At 39.5% G+C, this 18444-nt stretch overlaps 1 protein-coding gene across 2 annotated transcripts in view; it reads left to right on the top strand.

Annotated features, from left to right (window-relative positions):
* The window catches only part of DSP (desmoplakin), a 37735-nt gene that overhangs the window by 6277 nt on the left and 13014 nt on the right, over nt 1–18444 (top strand). For both annotated transcript variants that reach the window (XM_088521716.1, XM_088521715.1), the window contains exons 2-16: nt 2011–2113; nt 3768–3916; nt 4269–4443; nt 7082–7210; nt 8341–8391; nt 9290–9451; nt 10353–10457; nt 11728–11823; nt 12375–12500; nt 13351–13503; nt 15051–15205; nt 15750–15876; nt 16336–16540; nt 17170–17387; nt 18192–18358. In XM_088521716.1, coding sequence (XP_088377842.1) covers nt 2011–2113; nt 3768–3916; nt 4269–4443; nt 7082–7210; nt 8341–8391; nt 9290–9451; nt 10353–10457; nt 11728–11823; nt 12375–12500; nt 13351–13503; nt 15051–15205; nt 15750–15876; nt 16336–16540; nt 17170–17387; nt 18192–18358 — 2121 coding nt within the window. The remainder of the gene's footprint in view (nt 1–2010; nt 2114–3767; nt 3917–4268; nt 4444–7081; nt 7211–8340; nt 8392–9289; nt 9452–10352; nt 10458–11727; nt 11824–12374; nt 12501–13350; nt 13504–15050; nt 15206–15749; nt 15877–16335; nt 16541–17169; nt 17388–18191; nt 18359–18444) is intronic.

The raw sequence follows: 18444 nt of genomic DNA, 5'->3' as shown, positions 1-18444 counted from the left end.
ATCTAATGCAGAGTGCTCTTTGTTTGGGAGCTCTCTGCTCCTACTTGTTCCTGTTACTAAGTCATTTTTGTACGTGTGTATTAAAGAGTCTTCAGTTGTCTGACTTTCATTATTTGGACAATAATGCTGCATGTGGTACTTGAATATAATTGGGCTGAACACAGACTACTTACTTAGAATTCTACTTTTTCTGTCTTATAAATTGGTTTAGTAGTTTGATTTATTTGAAAACAAGAGCCTGAAGAAAAAGTATGCTCTTCATGTCCTAATAAGAGAAAGTTACTGGGATTTTTTTTTTATTTCTCTGTTATGTTTTACTAATGGTAATAATTGTGGGTGTAATTAATGTAAATTTTAGATGGAGTCAAGTGATTCTAAGTCCAAACACAACATCTGTGCCTAATGAGAAGGAATGTTTTTGGAAGGGAAGCTGATGGGAAGCCTGGCTTAAATCCGACCCATATTTTATTTTTCACAGTTGTTTTCTTTCAGCTGTTTCCAGGATACACGGGGTGCATAGCACAGTAGGGCACAACCTTTTTTCAGCTAGAGCATCACAGCACAAGTCAGGAGTTGTTTGTGGACAGCTTGCTTTAAGCCGCCCAGTGAATGTCCAGCCCTGGCTCTGTGTCTTTGAGGGTTTATTCCCTGGCATTAACAGGAGCAAGCTGAAAAAGTTTCTAAAACACTTTGTGCTTGTTCAAGGAGCTGATAGGAAAACTGCATAGTACTGAGGCACAAACTTACCTGTGCTACATGAGAGACAGTCTTCTTTTGCACTGCCAAAATTCTTGTTACTAAATCTCATTGGAGCCTGTTAAACTGGGTGGAAAGACTTCCACTGAATTTCAAAGACTTGCTGGTTCTGTTGGATTGAACAGGTTTTAATGGTTAGTCTTATTGAACTTAGTGTTATATTGAAGATTTGGTCTTTCAGTGATTTGTATTGGAAAAGATTACTTCCTGCAAGCATAGCAGCTGGAAAACCAGGCAAGGCTTGGAAGCCCCTTAGTTTCCTACCATCTCTGAGCTGTGTCTTCTTTTAGTTTCACTGGCAAGTGCATCAGTTTAGGAACTGTCTGAGCTTGCTTGGGAGCTCTGATCCCGTCAGCTAGGAATGATTGGTAGCTCAAAGCACCTCGCCCACGTTCAGCTAGCAGTGGCACGTTTTGGTGACTGAATCCCAGGATGGGCTGATGCTGAAAAAAACGTTTTGATGCTATGGATACAGTGGATTTTGTGTAAATCAGCAATAATGATCCTGCTGCCTTGACTTTTTTTCCCTACTAGCATTCTGAATTCCAGGGTTTTACTTGGAGCCTCCAAACTGCCCCTTTTATTTATTTGTCAGAAAACACGTTTTCCCACTCCAACCACTACATCTATTTTTGTAATGGCTTATGCATCTTGAAATGCCTTTCTAAGACACTGCACTAGCTTCACATATTTCTGCTAGTAACGGGGCCCTTCATACGGTTGTATAGTGTTCGAATAAACACTATATTAAACTTGCATAGGGAATCCATTCCTGCTTTCTTCTTGCACTCAAAGTTAATGACTCTTGTGGTAACGTGTAGGATAACACAGCATATCGGAAGGGCTACCTACTATATTAATAAAGTGGCTTTAAGAAAGATCTTGAATAATTTATTCCTGCCGTAGTACTTAAGAAGTGTTCTCAGTTGTAAGTTACAAATATCTGCTTTGGAAGGACCCCTCTTTGCTTTACCACATGTTAGTTTCTGCCTTCTGCTTGATCCTGTGGCAAAGTCATTCTAAAGTCTACTGTTACAGAATTATAAAATGGTTATGCTGTTATGGAATCAGCATTAAAACTTTACTGAGAGATTATGCCAGAACGTGCCAGATAAAGAATATTCGTCTCTTTGAAGCCTAACTAGTTTTATTATCTCATTATTCCCTTAGCTGTTGGGAATTTGTATTTCTTATTTCTCTTTGAAATGTGTGATTGGTGTGTACTTACTTCATCATGTTTTTCTCCCCCAACAGTCAAAATGGTACCTGTACAGTTTCCAGACGTCAGAACACCATTCAAGAGCTTTTGCAAAACTGTTCGGATTGCCTGATGCGGGCTGAACTCATAGTGCAACCTGTGAGTGCTTTTTGTTCTGCTTACTCCAAGTGATTATGAATATTAGGGAGCATGAATGCTGCATTGCTATGTGTACTCAGGGGTGTCTGGATCTTCTCCTGCTTTCTTCCCTTCTTGCAATCTGTGTCAGGGAGCTGTGCCTGGAGTGGAATAGCCTCTCCTGTCAGCACTCAGTGCTCAGTAGAACTGATTAAAATGCATCTGATAGGACTTTTTTAGTTAGATTCCTCCTGTCTTTCCCAGGCTTCTAACACATTCCACTGCATCTTTTCATTTTTAGATCAAGGCTATTGTCAGTGCATACAGTTGTTAATAGTGTTATAGCCACGTTCTCTGTTAGTGTATCCTGTAGAATAACGGCAACATTTTCTGAGCTATAATGAACCTGAGCCAGCATAGGAAAGCCTTTGAGTACGTTTATTTCACCAAGTGATTCTAAGGAAGTGTATGAAATCTAGTCAGAATCTCCTTGACTGTTTCATGTTAAATACGTAAGGATCATCTTTACTGAATGCTACAGTGGTGCTAAACTCTGTCCTGGCAAATGTGAAATGTCTTTGGTTGCTGCTGAAGTTGGACGAAGATCAGGCTGGTGAGCGCATCCTGCTAATGAGGCTGTTGAAATCCAAAATCCATTCACGGTCCTTGAAGTAGATGTGATTTAATGTATATTTTTGAACCCTCTGCCGACATAGAAGTCCTTCAGGAATGAACTCTGTGGTTAGCAGATTTTTTCCTGTGGAGATGCAGCACGTGTGAGCATGTTTATATAAAACTCAATGCCAGAGTAAATACTGCCTCTTGTTAAGGATTAATATTACTGTAGCGAAGTTAAAAGAATGTAATGTTTTGTCCGAGCTTAGTTCAACAACATGCATTATGTGTTTTGGTTTTATTTTGCTTTGTTTTATTTTTGAAGGACAAAGTAGTGAGGCAAAAGCAGATCATGTTCGGTTGTGTTTGGTTCAGTGTGACCACATGAGTGAGGGCTGAGATCAAGAAGTCTTGTTTTCCTGCTCAAAGCATCAGGAACATTTGGGTCCCTTGCAAGCAGAGGGAGCATAGAGCATTTGACTAGACTTCAGGAGATGTGTGGCAGGTGTGGCTAGGCATACAGGTGGGTCCAGTCAGAAGGGTACATTCTGTATTTTGTAATGGAAGGTAGTGTCTGTAACTCTACAAGTCCCAGAAAAACTTCTGCAAAAATCGGGAACAATATCCAGAAACATCCAGAGTGTTCAAGCGTTTGCACGGTAGTTGTTCCACACATTTGGGTATAACTATAATTAGACTACAATTACAGATCTAATTACAACCAAGTGAGAAATAAAACAGCTGTGTGCAAATATATACTTTTTTTTTTTTTAGAAATAAAATGATGCCAAGGTTCCATAATTCTTTATGGAAATATTTGGTTTGTATTATGTTTTAATAATTTCCTTGTATATTTTATTCATGATAAGGACTTTAGAATGAGTGGATCTCTTTTTATTTGGTCTACTGCCACTTAAAACATGAAAGAAGATAGCAGCTGCCTAATAGCTGGAACCGATCACACTTCTTAAAAATAATTACTCTTCGTAACGTCTTTACTGTAGCTAAGCTGAAGCTTGTGCAAAGAATATTTAATTACATCTCCATTTCTTTCTTTTAGGAATTGAAATATGGGGATGGTGTTCAGATTAGAGGAAACAGAGATCTGGAAGAGTGTTTTGCTCAGGCAAATGACCAAATGGATATCCTGGATGGGCTCATCAGAGAGATGAGGCAGATGGGCCAGCCCTGTGACGCGTATCAGAAAAGGTATGGCCAGGATGGTTTGGGGAAGGGAACGTGCCAAGTAAATTCGGAGTATCTGTAGTGCTCACATTCTCTGGTGTTGCAAGATGAGAAAGAGATCAGCAACGTGGAAGTAAACCTGTGTGGCCTTGGCATTCTAACATGGAGAATGGCCTTGTGCTAACATATTTCTTACAGAATTGCATATGTTTGGGTGTTCCCGTGAAGTTTTAGCCGATTTCATTTTCTGTGCCCTAAGCTTTCAGTGTTTCTTTTTGACCACCAAGAGGTGGTCCGGTGGGAGATAATAATTGCATAGTTTCTGTGTATTCTAGGTGTTCTCCTCATAGAAGCTAACTGGTTCCTTCGCTTCCAGGCTGCTTCAGCTTCAAGAGCAAATGCGTGCCCTGTATAAAGCCATCAGTGTTCCCCGTGCCCGGAGGGCCAGCTCCAAAGGTGGTGGTTGCTACTCTTCTCAGAGTGGCTCAGGCTGGGATGAGTACACAAAACGTGTCACAAGTGAATGTTTGAACTGGATGAGGCAGCAGAAGGTAAATCTGTCCAAGAGCAGATGTTGCTCATGAATGTCATCTCATCTACAGTAATGTTTTGGGTGGCAGTGGAACATTAAAGATAAACGTAGATGTTAATATCTTATTCCAGGTTTCTCCCTTTTTTTTTTTTTCTTTGAATTGCAGCATTGTACATGTAGTGAATTTCTATAAAAATGCTAAAAGCATTTGGGGTCTTCTTTTGCAGAGGAAAATGTGTGGAAATAAACGTGACACAGCTCTGTTAACATCAACATGTTTTTGTTAGAGTTTGTAATATTCAATATTTCCTTCCTTCCTTTTACGGATATTCTTCATGTTTCGTATTTATTTTAACCCTTTAGACAGTTAGGACCAGCCTTACAGACTTAAACTTTGTTTAATATTTTGTAGTTGTTCTTCCTCTAATCTGTCTTTATCGCTGTGGGAGCCAGAAGACTGAGTTGATAATTGCAGGACTAGACTCTCAGAAGTCACTGCCTTCATATGAACTTCAGTACTTTCATGTCTATCTGTTACAAGTGCAGAACTAATTTGCCTTCGCAGAGCTGTTGACTGTGTAGCCTAGGGTAGAAAACATATGTTAAAAGCCTGTAGTCTGGTTTTGTGCTGCTGAAATGAAAGCTTGGTGTTTGTGGTTGATCAGGGTTGGGACAGGGTGGTCAGAGATAAAATATGCAGACTTCTGTAATTTGAGATTGCATTATTTTTAATCTCGCTTTATTAGATTGTTGCTTTGTGATCCTGTTGTTATCTGCCTGTGGTGTTTACCAGGTGACTACTGTGCAAATCAGATGAGGAGGGGACGGCTCTGCACAGCAGCTCCCATATTTTACGTGAGTGCCAGTCAGAGTCTAGTCCTTCCGGGCCCTCCCACACTGTGGCACGTTCTAAAGGACGAAAGGAAAGTGGAGATGATGCACTCTTTGAGTGGTGACTTTTAATGGTGTTGAACAAGAGAGCAGCAGCAGGTATGATTGCTCTGCATGTCCTGTGGGAGAGCAGGCTAATGGTCAAACCTGCCGTGCTTTGAGGAGTGATGTTTGACAGGGCACTGGGCACGTTTCCAGCGCTGAGAGATCCCGAACATGTGGCATCTCCCAAAGAGGCCGCGTGACAGCCTGCCCAGACACCTCTCTCTGATTGTGGGAAGCACAAAGCGAGCCCTTCACAGCAGTGTTCCCACGCAGAGCTCTTGCGAAAGAAAAAGCTCAAGCTCTCTCTTCTGCAGTCCTTAAGGCAAAACTGAGGTGAGGCCAGTGAGCACGTAGCTCCCTGTTGGATTTTTGAAGATTTTAGGGAAAGATTATTTTGAACTTTCCGTTTGGCCTTTTCTCTTGACAGTGCAAACTGTGTCTCATTATCTGCTCGTATGGGAACAAGATAATGCTTCCTGGTGTAATGTGATAAAATGTGGGAGAAAGTTCTGAGCAGCTGTGCTCTTAGGTCTTTGTTTTAGTTTTCTGCCGTGATGGTTTGCTGGCAGCACAATCAGGTGGCAGGAGGGTCGGTCAAATTTCCCTTGTAGGACTAGGGAAGGTGCACTGAAATCCAGACAGCCTTTGTTCATATATTGGCAGTCATCCAAGGTTGTTCCTATTGCTACAGTCTCTTTAGTGTGTATAAATATAATAAGAAAGGTCAAAGTCCTGTAGCTCTTAGGTGACTGAATGCAGAATGGTTTTGCTTGTTGGAGCCTTTTCAACTCTTCCTTTAAACCCCTTTGCTTGAGTGTCATTCATGCTTTATTGATATCTGTTGAGTCATGAAGATTTGGCTCCAGGCTGGTAATTATCAAACTCAGTCGCAGCCCAAGATTAAGATATTTCTTTTTCTGCTGTACTTGTGCATACACAGGCATATATGCAGAGATTGATTGTGGCTGTATCTTCACAGCATAAAACATGATTTGGAATTTGAGCAGTTGAATAATGAATTCAGTGGATTCAGTGAATTATAATATTTGAAGATGATGAAACAACTGTAATCAGGCAGTTTTCAAGTTAGTCATTATCCAGGTGCCTTACTATTTTTTAACGACTGTTCCTGGAGATTTTCTGCAGCATCCCCACATTAAGTGTTACCAAAATGTCAGACAAACAACATGTTCTGTAATAATTTCTTTTTCTGAAGAAATATTTTCGTTTGGATGGTCTGCCCTTAACTGAGGTCACTGGAATTATGTAAGTGTAATTAAAATGGAAGTGCAGTGTACTAGTCTAGATAGAGTTTCACTCTGGGTATTTTCACATGAATTGCACGAATAACAAAGTATCGCTGAATCAATTTTTTTTCAGAACCACCAGTGATATAACTATACTGTACAACATAAAAGGACAAAAAGAACATTTTGGCCCAAAGGAAACAAAGATAAAAATACACTGCTAAGTGCACCTTATCTAGTTGATTTTAAGCTATTCAGATATTTCGCCTACTTTGTTTCTTCTACTTTGGGATCCTCTTGCAATGTTTAAGTGATGGCAATTTAAGAGTTTTTTTACTCCTGTTCTGAAATTTACCTCGTTCAGTTTCACCATTTATTGCATAATCATGGTTTCTTCCGTGCAGTTCCTTGATGCTCTGGTTTAGATAATAATGTCTTGCTGTAGATGAAAAAAACACACACTCTTTTTCTTAGGCTGAAATGGAGCTAGTGAAATGGGGTTTTGATGCAGCATCTATCGAGCAACAAATCAGTGACCATCGGAGAACTCACAATGCCATTGGAGACTATCGCTGGCACCTGGACAAAGTCAAAACAGATCTGGTAATATTTACTGTTGTGCCTTACACCTTGCTTAGTTCAGATGCATAACCTTGGCTTGCCAGTGTTTCTCTGCCATGAGAAATTGTGAATAGCTCATTTTTTCTTCAGAAAACACTGATGTCATGATGACAACTGCTTTCAAAAGTTATACTCATGATTGTTTTGTGTTCCCCTTCTTTCCCAAAAATCTTGAAATGAAAATATAGTGACAAAAGCTGGCAAATAAATCTGGTGACATTTTTCATGGGAAAGATGACTGATTATTCTCGTTTACTGTCAAAGTATTTTAAATCAACAAAGTGAAAGGATAAAGTGATTTCTTAAATACAGCCTTGAGCAATGAGGGGATTTCTGTAAGAAATGCCCAAATTCTGGGCTAAAGTCAGAACTTTTTTCTTGTTTTTGCTTGCTTTCCACTGAGGCTTCTGGTCCCATGTGGGTTTTGTGATTGGATCAAAGAAGCCACTGAAAATGTAGTGGTTAACTCCTTTTGCTATTAACTGTGCAAGGAGGGATAGTAAAGGGAAATCTCACTTTGTTTCCATTCTCCTTGCGCCCACGTAAGCAATTAACAGGAAAGACCTGAGTCTGAAGAAATGGGACTTGGCTCTGGAGCTCTGGTCTGTCAGCCAAGCTGAAAAGTGGAAAGGGAGAACATCCCTTCTGTTTGGTCAAGTAGGAAAGGTATCCTTCTAGCCCTGGGGAACAGCCGTTCCAAGGTTGTGGAGGTCTACAGTCACAGAAGCAGAAATAAAAATCAGTCTCTTGCTAAGATCATAGATTATATTACTTCACAATCCCCCAAGCTGAATGTGGGACTAGTTGGTTCCTGCGATTATCGAGGAGTTCAGTACTGAAAAAGATCCAGTTTTAGGGGCTGGTTTGTGATACAGGGGAGGTAGTACAGCCTTCCTTAGGTACTGAATATTGCTGGGGGAGATAAGTTGCTTCAAGCCTTGTTTTTATACTTATCCTCTAATAGCACAGATCAACTATTTCCTTGTATCGCTTGTGGGCATTTTCAAATTATCAGCTGAAGTATTAACATCATGGTACTAACATTGTAGAAGAAATACATGCAATCAGAAAATTGCAAAAGGTACACTAAATATTTACTGTTTCTGTTTCAGCGTGAGAAGGCTGCAGTTCATCAGCTGGAGGAAGAATATGAAGGGCTGTTGGTGAGCAAAATACATTTTTGTATTTGATAACCTTTGATGAATGCTTTTTTTGCTTTGCTAACACTAATCTCATAACCAAGGAATATTTCAGGTTTTACTAGAATGATAGTTGCATATTTAAGTAATTCCACTCAACTCAATTGGCAGTGTTTTGTAGTTAATATAAGTTAATATAAGGCTCAACTTGAGTCATGGATTTTAGATGAAGTAAAATTGACTTGTCCTCAAAAGTAAGGTTCTAGTTTGCACCTGAGAAAGGAGATTGGATTAAAAGTAGGACTCTATCTTCTTCACGGGAGTAAATTCAGCAGTGAAGTTAAAGTATATATGAAGCTTAAGAAATCATGCTCAAAGCTGGGATAATATCCAAATTCTTTGTAGGCCTGTGCATTCACATTAGGTCTTTGTGTGAAATGCAGCGAGAATTTTAGACAAATTGTAAACAGACTTAACCCTTAGAAGCCAATCCCTGTGCACGTTTCAACTAACAGGAGGTGTTTCAGATGTGTGGAAAGAAGAAATTTATCACAAAGAGTCTTTTGTGCAAAAGGTGCTACTGCAACATCAAGGATGTACTATCATCAGGAAATGCCAATAAAAGTCAGGTTAAATGATGAATGGTCAGGCAATTCTTGTATTTTTTCCCACTTCGTTTTGCTTCCTGGTTTATGCTATTTATGTTAGAAATGAACTTTCTGAAGGTTCTGACTTTAGGTTCCTGTTGTTTCATAAACCCAGGCGTATTATCCACTGTCCATTGCCAGGTTTTGTAGTGGTATGTTTTTTACTGTTACTCCTAGGTTAAACAAAATTTATATGGTTTCTTTTTTATTTCGCCCTCTCTCCCACACATGGACTTTGTAGTGTTTATTGCTCTCATTTCTGGAATTCCTTGCAGAAACACTCCTTTGAGAGAATGGATCAGCTCCGTCAGTTCCAGAACCTCATCCAAGCCACTAGCAGAGAGATCATGTGGATCAATGACTGTGAGGAAGAGGAGCTTCTCTACGACTGGAGTGACAGGAATACCGACATTGCCCGGAAACAGGAGGCCTTCTCTGTAAGGGAGCCAACCTCCCCCTCCTTTCCATGGCCTCCCTTTTAGCATAGTGAGAGAGGACTAGCTCAGAAGGCTGGTCATGGAATGGGTATTTCACTCTCTAAATTTCTGGGGATTTTTATCAAGACTTTTGGACTAAGCACTGTGTGACAACCTTTTAAAATCAAGATTAGATACATATTGAAAGATTTTGCTCTCTCTCAACTGGTTATCGTGGTTCATTTTAAGCTTAGAAACTGACTTTTTTAGTACAATCCATTAATAATCATGCATAGCTTGCTAATACAGCCCTTATATTGGCACATTATGCTAATGGCCTTGAATCAAGCAATTTAACTGTCCCTGTTAGGACTAGATGGGGGATGAGGGTCCTCATATCTGGCCCTGATCTCTGTCACCAGGAAGTAAAGGTATATCAGAGAGAGCTGCTCTCTTCCTCTGACATCTTGCCAGCAACACACTGAGAGTACTGTCAGGTATTTTACATGGCTGCTTCCTGTTTTCTGTGAGTACACAGGCAAATTGAGCCTGTATATTCATATAACCCATGTCAATGCCAATGACCAAATTAAAAAAGCAATGACAGTTCACATCATTGCGGAGATAGTTTTTCTTACATTTTTTGTTCTGGATGTTGCAAGATGCAGTCATATCTGCTTCCATCAATCCTCTGACAGGAAGGGGTATGTTTTGGATGCTCTGTAAGTAGCAAGCCTAGAGCTCAAAGTTGGAATGTTTGGACCTCTGCTGCTGTCTTCATATTTAACTTTAGTAAACTACAATTAACATTTAATGTTAGCAGGGATAATTTTACACAATCCTAACTATCTGGGAAGTTTCAGTTAAACCATCCTATGTGTAGACTTTTGAGAATTGTTTGCCGTTGGGCTTTGTTGTTTAGAAACGCATGAGTGAGTTGGAGCTTAAAGAAAAAGAACTCAACAAGCTAAAGCAAGAAAGTGACCAACTGGTGCTCAACCAGCACCCCGCTTCAGACAAAATTGAGGTGAGTTAGATTTCATATGATGTATTTTCTCCCTTCAGTTGTTATCTGAGAAGAGTTCTCAGTAGATGTCTGTAAACATAATGCCACATTTGGACTTGGAGATGGGCATATCTGCCAGAAAGCTATGTAGGCTGATCTAATAAATAAATAATATTTGTTTATTGTAAGACCCTTATATTTGTTGTAGGACCTTCTTGTAGAAACCTGGCCACTAGTACTGCAGATTTCTCAAGAGCTCAGGGGAAGTCTGTTATTACTACCAAAACGGATCATAGATGCATATGAAAATTAGTATATGGGCTTATGGAACTGTCTAAATGTGTTTGTATGGCTGTATCTCCTGTGAGTTGGCTGCAGTGCAGCAGAATTAATGGTAGGAGGGCATCCCGTTCCTGTTCCTCTGCTCTCTTAGCAGGCATACTTTCAAGATAGCCACACCCTTTGGTGAGGGTTTATATTTAATCCAAGTGCAAATACTTTCTGCAGCTGAAATTTATAATGCTTTTCTGTAGCTTAGCCAAGATGGTTTTGCTTTCACGGCTTGGTATACATTTACCTTTCAACTACAAAGGCTGCATCAATTTGAAAAATCTCATTTTACTAGATAATGCTGTAATTATAGTTCCACCTATATGTAAAAACTCTGAAATAGAAGGAAGTTAATTGGAAAAAAAAATCACTTGTCTCTGGTTTTCAGTATGTTTACCGACTCATCAGGTATCATGTTGTATAAAACACTATTCACAGTTTTCTCTGTTGTCAGTTTCTGCCTTAAAGATCCTTGTAAGCTCCCTCAGTTAAGTAAGAAGTAAAGTAAGAAGTAAAGTAAAACTATACACGAGGACTACGTGAAAAGTTTAAATTTAAAAGCAGTCATAATAAACAATCATGTTTTACAGTGTCTCTTTGAGAAAGAGAACACACAATTTGCAATTGAAATTTTACTCGCACTGCTGCTTGTGCTTTTTACGTTCCTAGTCATCCCCTTTTGTTCATGCACTTCAGGCTTTATGGTGATGAAACAAAATTAAAATTACGAACAAATTTCTTTGCTTCCAAACAAACAGGTTTTTAACTCTCTTCAGTCAGGTAGATATTTAGAAGTCACAGAATTACGTGCATGAGTTGCGTTTTTCTGATGTGCATGAATTTGTTGTAGTAGATCTTTCATTTGCATTTATTTGGGGCATAAATAATTGTTCTTCAATCTAGTCATGGGAGAGAGATCCAGGGCAATGATTATGGTTCTTTATTTTGTATTTTTTATTAGGCTTATATGGATACACTACAAACTCAGTGGAGCTGGATTCTTCAGATCACCAAATGCATTGATGTTCATCTGAAAGAGAATGCAGCATACTTTCAGGTGAGTAGTGATGTGGAAAATTCACACTCACTTTTGAATTATACAAGTATTAGACAAATAATTGTTCATAAATTATTACTTCAATCAAAAAACTTCACATGCTGGTGTCATTTACACATTCTGAACATTTTTTTTTAATCACATATTTCAAAAACCTCCATTTCTAGCAATGATGAGTAACAAAAAGAATGTATTTGCTGTTTTCTATGTGCAAGAATTTCCAGAGCTATAGACATATGCTTTGCTCAAGAGTTTTAGAATTTAGTTTACAGACAGTGAGTATGATTAACATTTCGTATTAAATGTTACATTCCTCCTTGCTTTTGTTAAAAAGGTGGATCCCATCACTAGATAAATGAAAATTTTTTTCTGTACCAGAATCTTCCTAAATTTGTGCACAGTTGTACATAGCGCAGTGTTTTCTTATATTTGTAAATGCTGCCATTCTTCCAGATGTGAGCTGGGATTTCTCGTGAAAGAAATCCACTTGTGTTAGTGAGACTTGCTTATGAGAGAAGTGTACAGTTAAAATCTCAACTTTTCTTCTGTAGTTTTTTGAAGAGGCCCAAGCCACAGAAAGCTACTTGAAAAACTTACAAGATTCTATCAGGAAGAAGTTCATCTGTGATAAGAGCATGTCACTGCAAACCTTGCTGGAGCAGATCAAGGAATTGGAGGTACTGTTAGACTCAGCTCACAGATGACGTTTTGGCTTCCATGGAAATCAGTTGCCAAATCAGTTGCTCTTCAGATAGCAAATGCAAACACCATTTAACTGTAATGGTTATATCCAGTGCTGTACAGAACTTGCAACTTTAGTGCTATATTAATACCCATTTCTGAGGATAGCCTATAAATGGCTAGGTTTGGGAGCTGTGCTGATGTCTTTTTCAGTCTGAAATGAGCCTGACAAATTCACAAGTTTCTGACATGCTCATGAGTTAAAAAAAGGAAAAAAAAAAAAAAGATTAGTTCATGGGTGCAAGGACAGATTTTCCTGAAAGAATATATTTGTTTAATAAATTATCCATTATGTAATTTTATATCACAATTATCTCTTTGAAAGGTCTTAACTTTTATAGCCGAGTTAACTATTTGCTTATCATGAGTCAGGTCTTCCTATTCTATATGGTATCTACCTGAGGAAAAATGGTCAGTGTTGTTGTAGAAGGGCAATTGATGAAGTCCAGGTTGCAAGTGTAGTTATTAATAGCTTTTGTGGAATGTATACTGTAACAGATTTCACTTATACTTGTGTCTGTTACTTTAGGCACATACTAGATCTAGAAGAAAAACAACACTTTGTTAGAGCTGCAAATATACTTAGTCTGACATTTCTCTGCTCTGTTTTATTTTTTATTTTTAAATGGCTGTTTTACATTATACTCCAAGGACTCACCATACAGGAGCCCAAGGAAATTTGACTTGCAGAGATCTCCAAATGTATTCCTTTCTTAATTAAACTTTGGGAACTAGATGTGGTTTCTTTTTAGAACGAAGTTCTAAGATACAGTTAAATCTTTGCAGAATGAACGGGAGAGAATTCTTGAATACAAAAGGCAAGTGCAGAGCCTGGTGAACAAGTCCAAGAAGATTGTGCAGCTGAAACCACGCAACCCAGACTACAGGAGCAACAAACCCATTATCCTCAAGGCTCTGTGTGACTACAAACAGGATCTGGTAGTGTATACCTTTCTGGCTAAGAATGAATATCGGGTTCATTCAGAACATGGCAGATGATTTGGTAAACAAGGTGTTGAACTGATAGGTTTAAGCCCTGTGTCTGTTTTTCCTTAGCATTTTTATTTCTTCAGCAAAAAAGCTCTGACCTTCACTCAATTCTGAACAAGAGAGGTTCTGGTTGGTTAAGTAAGTTTAATCAAAATTCAGCAAATGGCTATTACTAGTCCAGTTTAGATAGTTATAGTTCAAATTAATATAAAAAAAACTTTATTGATAATAGGATTAAAATTGTTATACAGACACTTTCTAGCACCTACCCTTTCTTGGTGCTGTGCTCACCCTTTCAGGGTCCATCTGGGTCCTAAGGTCGGTGCTTCGTCTAATGAAGGTGGGAGAATGTGCAACAAGTCTTTGGCACATTGAATTCTCTCCTGGGAGAAGTATGATGGTGGTGGTGGTGGTGGCTTCTTCCCGCTTAGTGCTGAGTGGGCTTGGGTTTATTTGTGTATTTGTTCTTAACAGTCTGCTTAGGTGCTTCTGCTGCTTACGTGCTCTTTCTCCTCACAGGTTCCCAATTACCCGTTTTTTTTGCTGTTCTCTTTGTTATCTCTAAAACTGGTTTTCCTAATTCGCAAGGTTTCAATCCTACCGAGACCACTAACTGACCATTGTGATTTGTGTTTACAGCCTGGGACTTCTGCTTTCTGCACTCTTTGTCTATGCTCTTCCTTCCCACGTTTTAATTTACGCTTACTGAAGTTCAGCCCACACCGAATAACTATTTGTTATTATTGTAACTCTAACTAAACAAATTTAGGCAACAGTGGCTTGACTGCTTGACAATTGCTATCACAGTTAAACAAACTAATGTCGAGTCAGGCCAAAGTATGCCCCAGCAAGTCCAGAGTCAAAAGCCTGTGGCCTTTTACTAGTAATGCCAAAAATTGTATTTAATGTCTCCACTGGAATGATGCAGAGAGGGACCTTTGTCAGGATAAATGATAGGAGAGTATTTCTGCCCTTGACGCGAGTGTGTTGTACATGTGCACCAAGGCATCTGTGCTGTCAGGATGTCAGAAATTCTGGCTGATGTGGCGGCACGTGCTCTGCAGCACGCTCCCCTTGTCCCTCTGCAAGTATGGATGCAACACTGAGAATCCTTACAACTCCAGATCCCTCTGCAGTGTCTTACTGCTGAAAGTCACTGTGCAGTTTACTCTGGCCATATATCCACACTCAGTTTTTGATACTTGTCACAGCAGGCCCTAGGATCCAATGATCAACTCAACCAGTAACCAGTAACTGCTCAACCAGTAACTTGGTGGCTCCCATTTAGTTTTCCTGGATTTCCTTTGCAAGGAAACCAAATTCAGGAGAAAGGGGCCTGCACTGCCTTTGATCCAACATGGAGCCAGGCTGCACGCCACAACCTAGCAGCTAGGAAGCATTCTCAGTTCTGTAATCTAGATGCTTCTTTGTCCATCTTTCTTAGAAATCCCCCTTCCTTACCTGAAGGAAACATGCTTGTTCTGTGTTTCCCACAGAAAACAGTGCGCAAAGGAGATGAATGCATCCTGAAGGACAACAACGAGCGCAGCAAGTGGCTGGTGACTGGCCCTGGAGGAGTGGATATGCTGGTGCCCTCCGTTAGTCTTATCATCCCTCCCCTCAATCCGTTAGCAGTGGATCTTGCTACCAAGTGAGTTGCCTGGGTTTGTGAAATTACACCTACTACTGAGAGTAGGTAGAAGAGTTCACCGAAAACAGGGGTTATGCAGATGCACTGAATTTGCTTGTAGATGTGAGCTGGTTTTTATGGAGCCAGCTCAGCTTTGCCCTTGTGCCATAGGCATGTCTTGAGTATTTTGAAAGTGTGAGTTTGTGTTGTCTTTTTCTAGCTTGAATTACATGCTTAAAATTACTTTAGGCTATCCTGTGAGAAGAAGAGTTTGAGCTTGCTATTCACCACTGTAGAAAAGAAATCCTCTTGTTAGCAGTATCACCTATTCTCAAAACCAAAATACTGGAGAAAGTTTAGAATTTCAGTTCTAAATTCTTGGATATACTATTTATTCATTTGAGAGTGATAGATAAAATCATTTGCAGGAGTTTTTCTACATTTTTCTCGTGGAAAACAAGTCTTAACACACTCCTCATCTAGTGGATATTTCTTAGGCTGTTTTGCAGTGGTTACATGTAAGAGACTTAAGTTTTGACTTAAGATTTTTTTTTCCCCATCTCAGGATTGAGCAGTACTATGAAGCTATTCTAGCTCTGTGGAACCAGCTTTATATCAATATGAAGAGCCTGGTATCCTGGCATTATTGCATGATCGACATTGAGAAAATCAGAGCAATGACTATTGCCAAGGTAAGACTCTAACTAGTCTTAACTGTAGACCAGATCCTGCTGTCCCAAACAGTGCTTGCTGTCTCCAGCTGTATGTTCTCCAAAACTATCACCCTTCCTTTTGCTAGATTGCACAATATTTTATTGAAGGAGATGATAAATACTGTCCCATTTGAACATGGTATGGACTAATTGGAAGATTAGCTGAGGAGATTTATTACATACTCCCTATGGTAGTTCCAACAACACAAGGGCATGGATAGACAAGTTGTAAAATTTTTACAACAGAAGTGGATTAGTTTGCATGACACTTTGCCCCCTGCCAACCTCCCTTCTTTTAAAGGCAACCTGTAAGCTTTGTTTTAAAAAGTGCTTCCTCTGATTTTCTGCAGCTCTATTAGTATGTTCCCTAGTGTTTTACTTGCCATTAACCTTCTCCAGTTGCATCCTTTTTGAACACCCTCTTCTTCCTTATTTCAGCTGAAAACAATGCGTAAGGAGGATTACCAAAAAATAATAACTGACCTGGAGATCCATTATCAAGAATTCCTCAGGAACAGCCAGGGCTCAGAGATGTTTGGTGATGAAGACAAACGAAAGATCCAGACTCAGTTCACTGATGCCCAGAAGCATTACCAAACCTTGATTATACAACTGCCTAATCAACCACGGCAACCACAAATAGGTTTGTTGTACTCCTGCCTTTTGTATTGATTGTCCTTTTTTTGAGTTTCTCTGGGGGGTGTGTGGCTTTCTTATGTAAAAATGTTTAGTGAGTTTAAGCTTTCCTTCTGAAAAAAGAGAAATAAAAAGAATAAAAATCTCACTGAAATCCATTGGCATTGGACTGAGCCTCCTAGAGACCAGAGAGTACTGAAAATACTCCTCAGAAACGTATCCAGGAATAGTAACTGCAGATAGTAGATGAAATGTGACTGTGCACAGGGATTTTATTCTTCCTTCCATTTGTGTGACTCTTAGGGATACTCCTCTGAAGTTCATTCAACTTGCTGAGGAAGGTCATTTAGTCCATTTGATATTTTTTCAGTTATTAGGAAGCAAAACCTTACTGTTGCATTTCAGGAAGCAAGTCTCTTTTTTTTTTTTGAAAGGAGGATTTAATGACCTAAAAGAGCTGCATAAGAACTCATCTCTCAACTGTTTCTACAGTACAAATCAGTATTTAGGACTTTTGCACATTGCATTGGCTTTCCAAATGAAGGAATTGTTTGTTTGTTTGATAGTTAATGTTTAGCCAGCAGTTACCTTATAATTTTTACGGTGAAAACATGTAAAAAAAAATCTATTTTACAGTGGTCCCAACTGAGGTCTGTCCTGTGAGTTCCTCAAATACTGTCATAGTAAATGACAGAAACCGAGAACACGAGAAGCAGGAGGCCTGGTTACTGATGGAGCTTCAGAAACTTCGACGTCAGATCGAAGCTTGTGAGATTCGGATGGTTCAAAGAGCTCCTCTTGGTGTGGACCAAGGGGCCCTGCATGACTTTTCGGTCAGATTAAAGGATTTAGAGGTAACTGCAGATGTTTTTGATTCATCTTTTCAAACTTAGCATGACTCTGTACTACACACTGCAGTTGTATTCCTGATCAGCTGTGAAAACCCTATTCTTTCCTTTATGAGGTTGATCAGCATGCATCTTTCAATTGGAAGCTAACTGTGATGCTTTTAATTGGAGTTTAGTTCCTCCTTTGGGGGGCTAAATAGAAAAAGATGACTCTTGGGTACTAGAAGAATTCTATCAGGGTTGGAATGCATAAGATCTAATATCAAGAGGATGTGAGCTTGTGTTAAGTGTCATCCAAGTTAAAACACTGTTAGCATCCTTCCACACAGACCACACTTCACCACCCACTGCTGAAATGCTGTTTGAGATGCAGCATGGATGCGGGTACACTTCTAAGGGCACTGGAGAGAGAAAACTAATAAAAGAGAACAGGTTCGGCATTTGATTCAGTGATTTCCATGGAGAATTCTCAGAGGAGAAGGACCTTGGCACTGCCCCTGTGTGGAGTAGGCAGCTAGCTGACAGTGAGGCTGTCTGTGGACTGCTTTCTGTAGAGCTAGTTTCACATGCCTAAGCTCCTAAGCCAGGAGAGCTGCTCAGATAAGAGAGTTACCGTTGTAGACTGTGCACTAGAGAAACCACTAACTTCTAATGTTATCTTGAAGAAAGCAAGCTGAGGCACTGCTTCCAACCTCAATTAGGCTGGTTAGGTAATAGCAGACTATTTGGATAGAGAGACCATTAGTGTATGTGCAGTGGAATGATCTTTCAGACACCAGAAATGTGTAATCAGACATTCTCTTTCCTTAGGGTGTGCAGAATGACTCTCAAATAATGGCTGAAACCCTCAATAAGCATAAGGACTTGCTGCCTAACTTCAGAGGCTCAGAAAAATATGTGTACTTGCAGTCAGAGATAAATGCCCTGTTTCAAAAACTGGAAAATATTAACGGTGTATCTGCCGGCTACTTAGACAGGTAAGAAAATCAAGATTATAGCAATAATTCATTCACTTTCTTCTGCATTTCTTACTCTAGAAGTCTTCCTTTTAATATCAACGGCA

The sequence above is a fragment of the Tinamus guttatus genome, unplaced genomic scaffold, assembly GCF_059628265.1.
Source record: "Tinamus guttatus ecotype Peru unplaced genomic scaffold, ASM5962826v1 Tinamus_guttatus_pri_ptg000131l, whole genome shotgun sequence".
Classification (NCBI taxonomy): domain Eukaryota; kingdom Metazoa; phylum Chordata; class Aves; order Tinamiformes; family Tinamidae; genus Tinamus; species Tinamus guttatus.
This window is presented reverse-complemented; position numbering and strand designations above follow the sequence as displayed.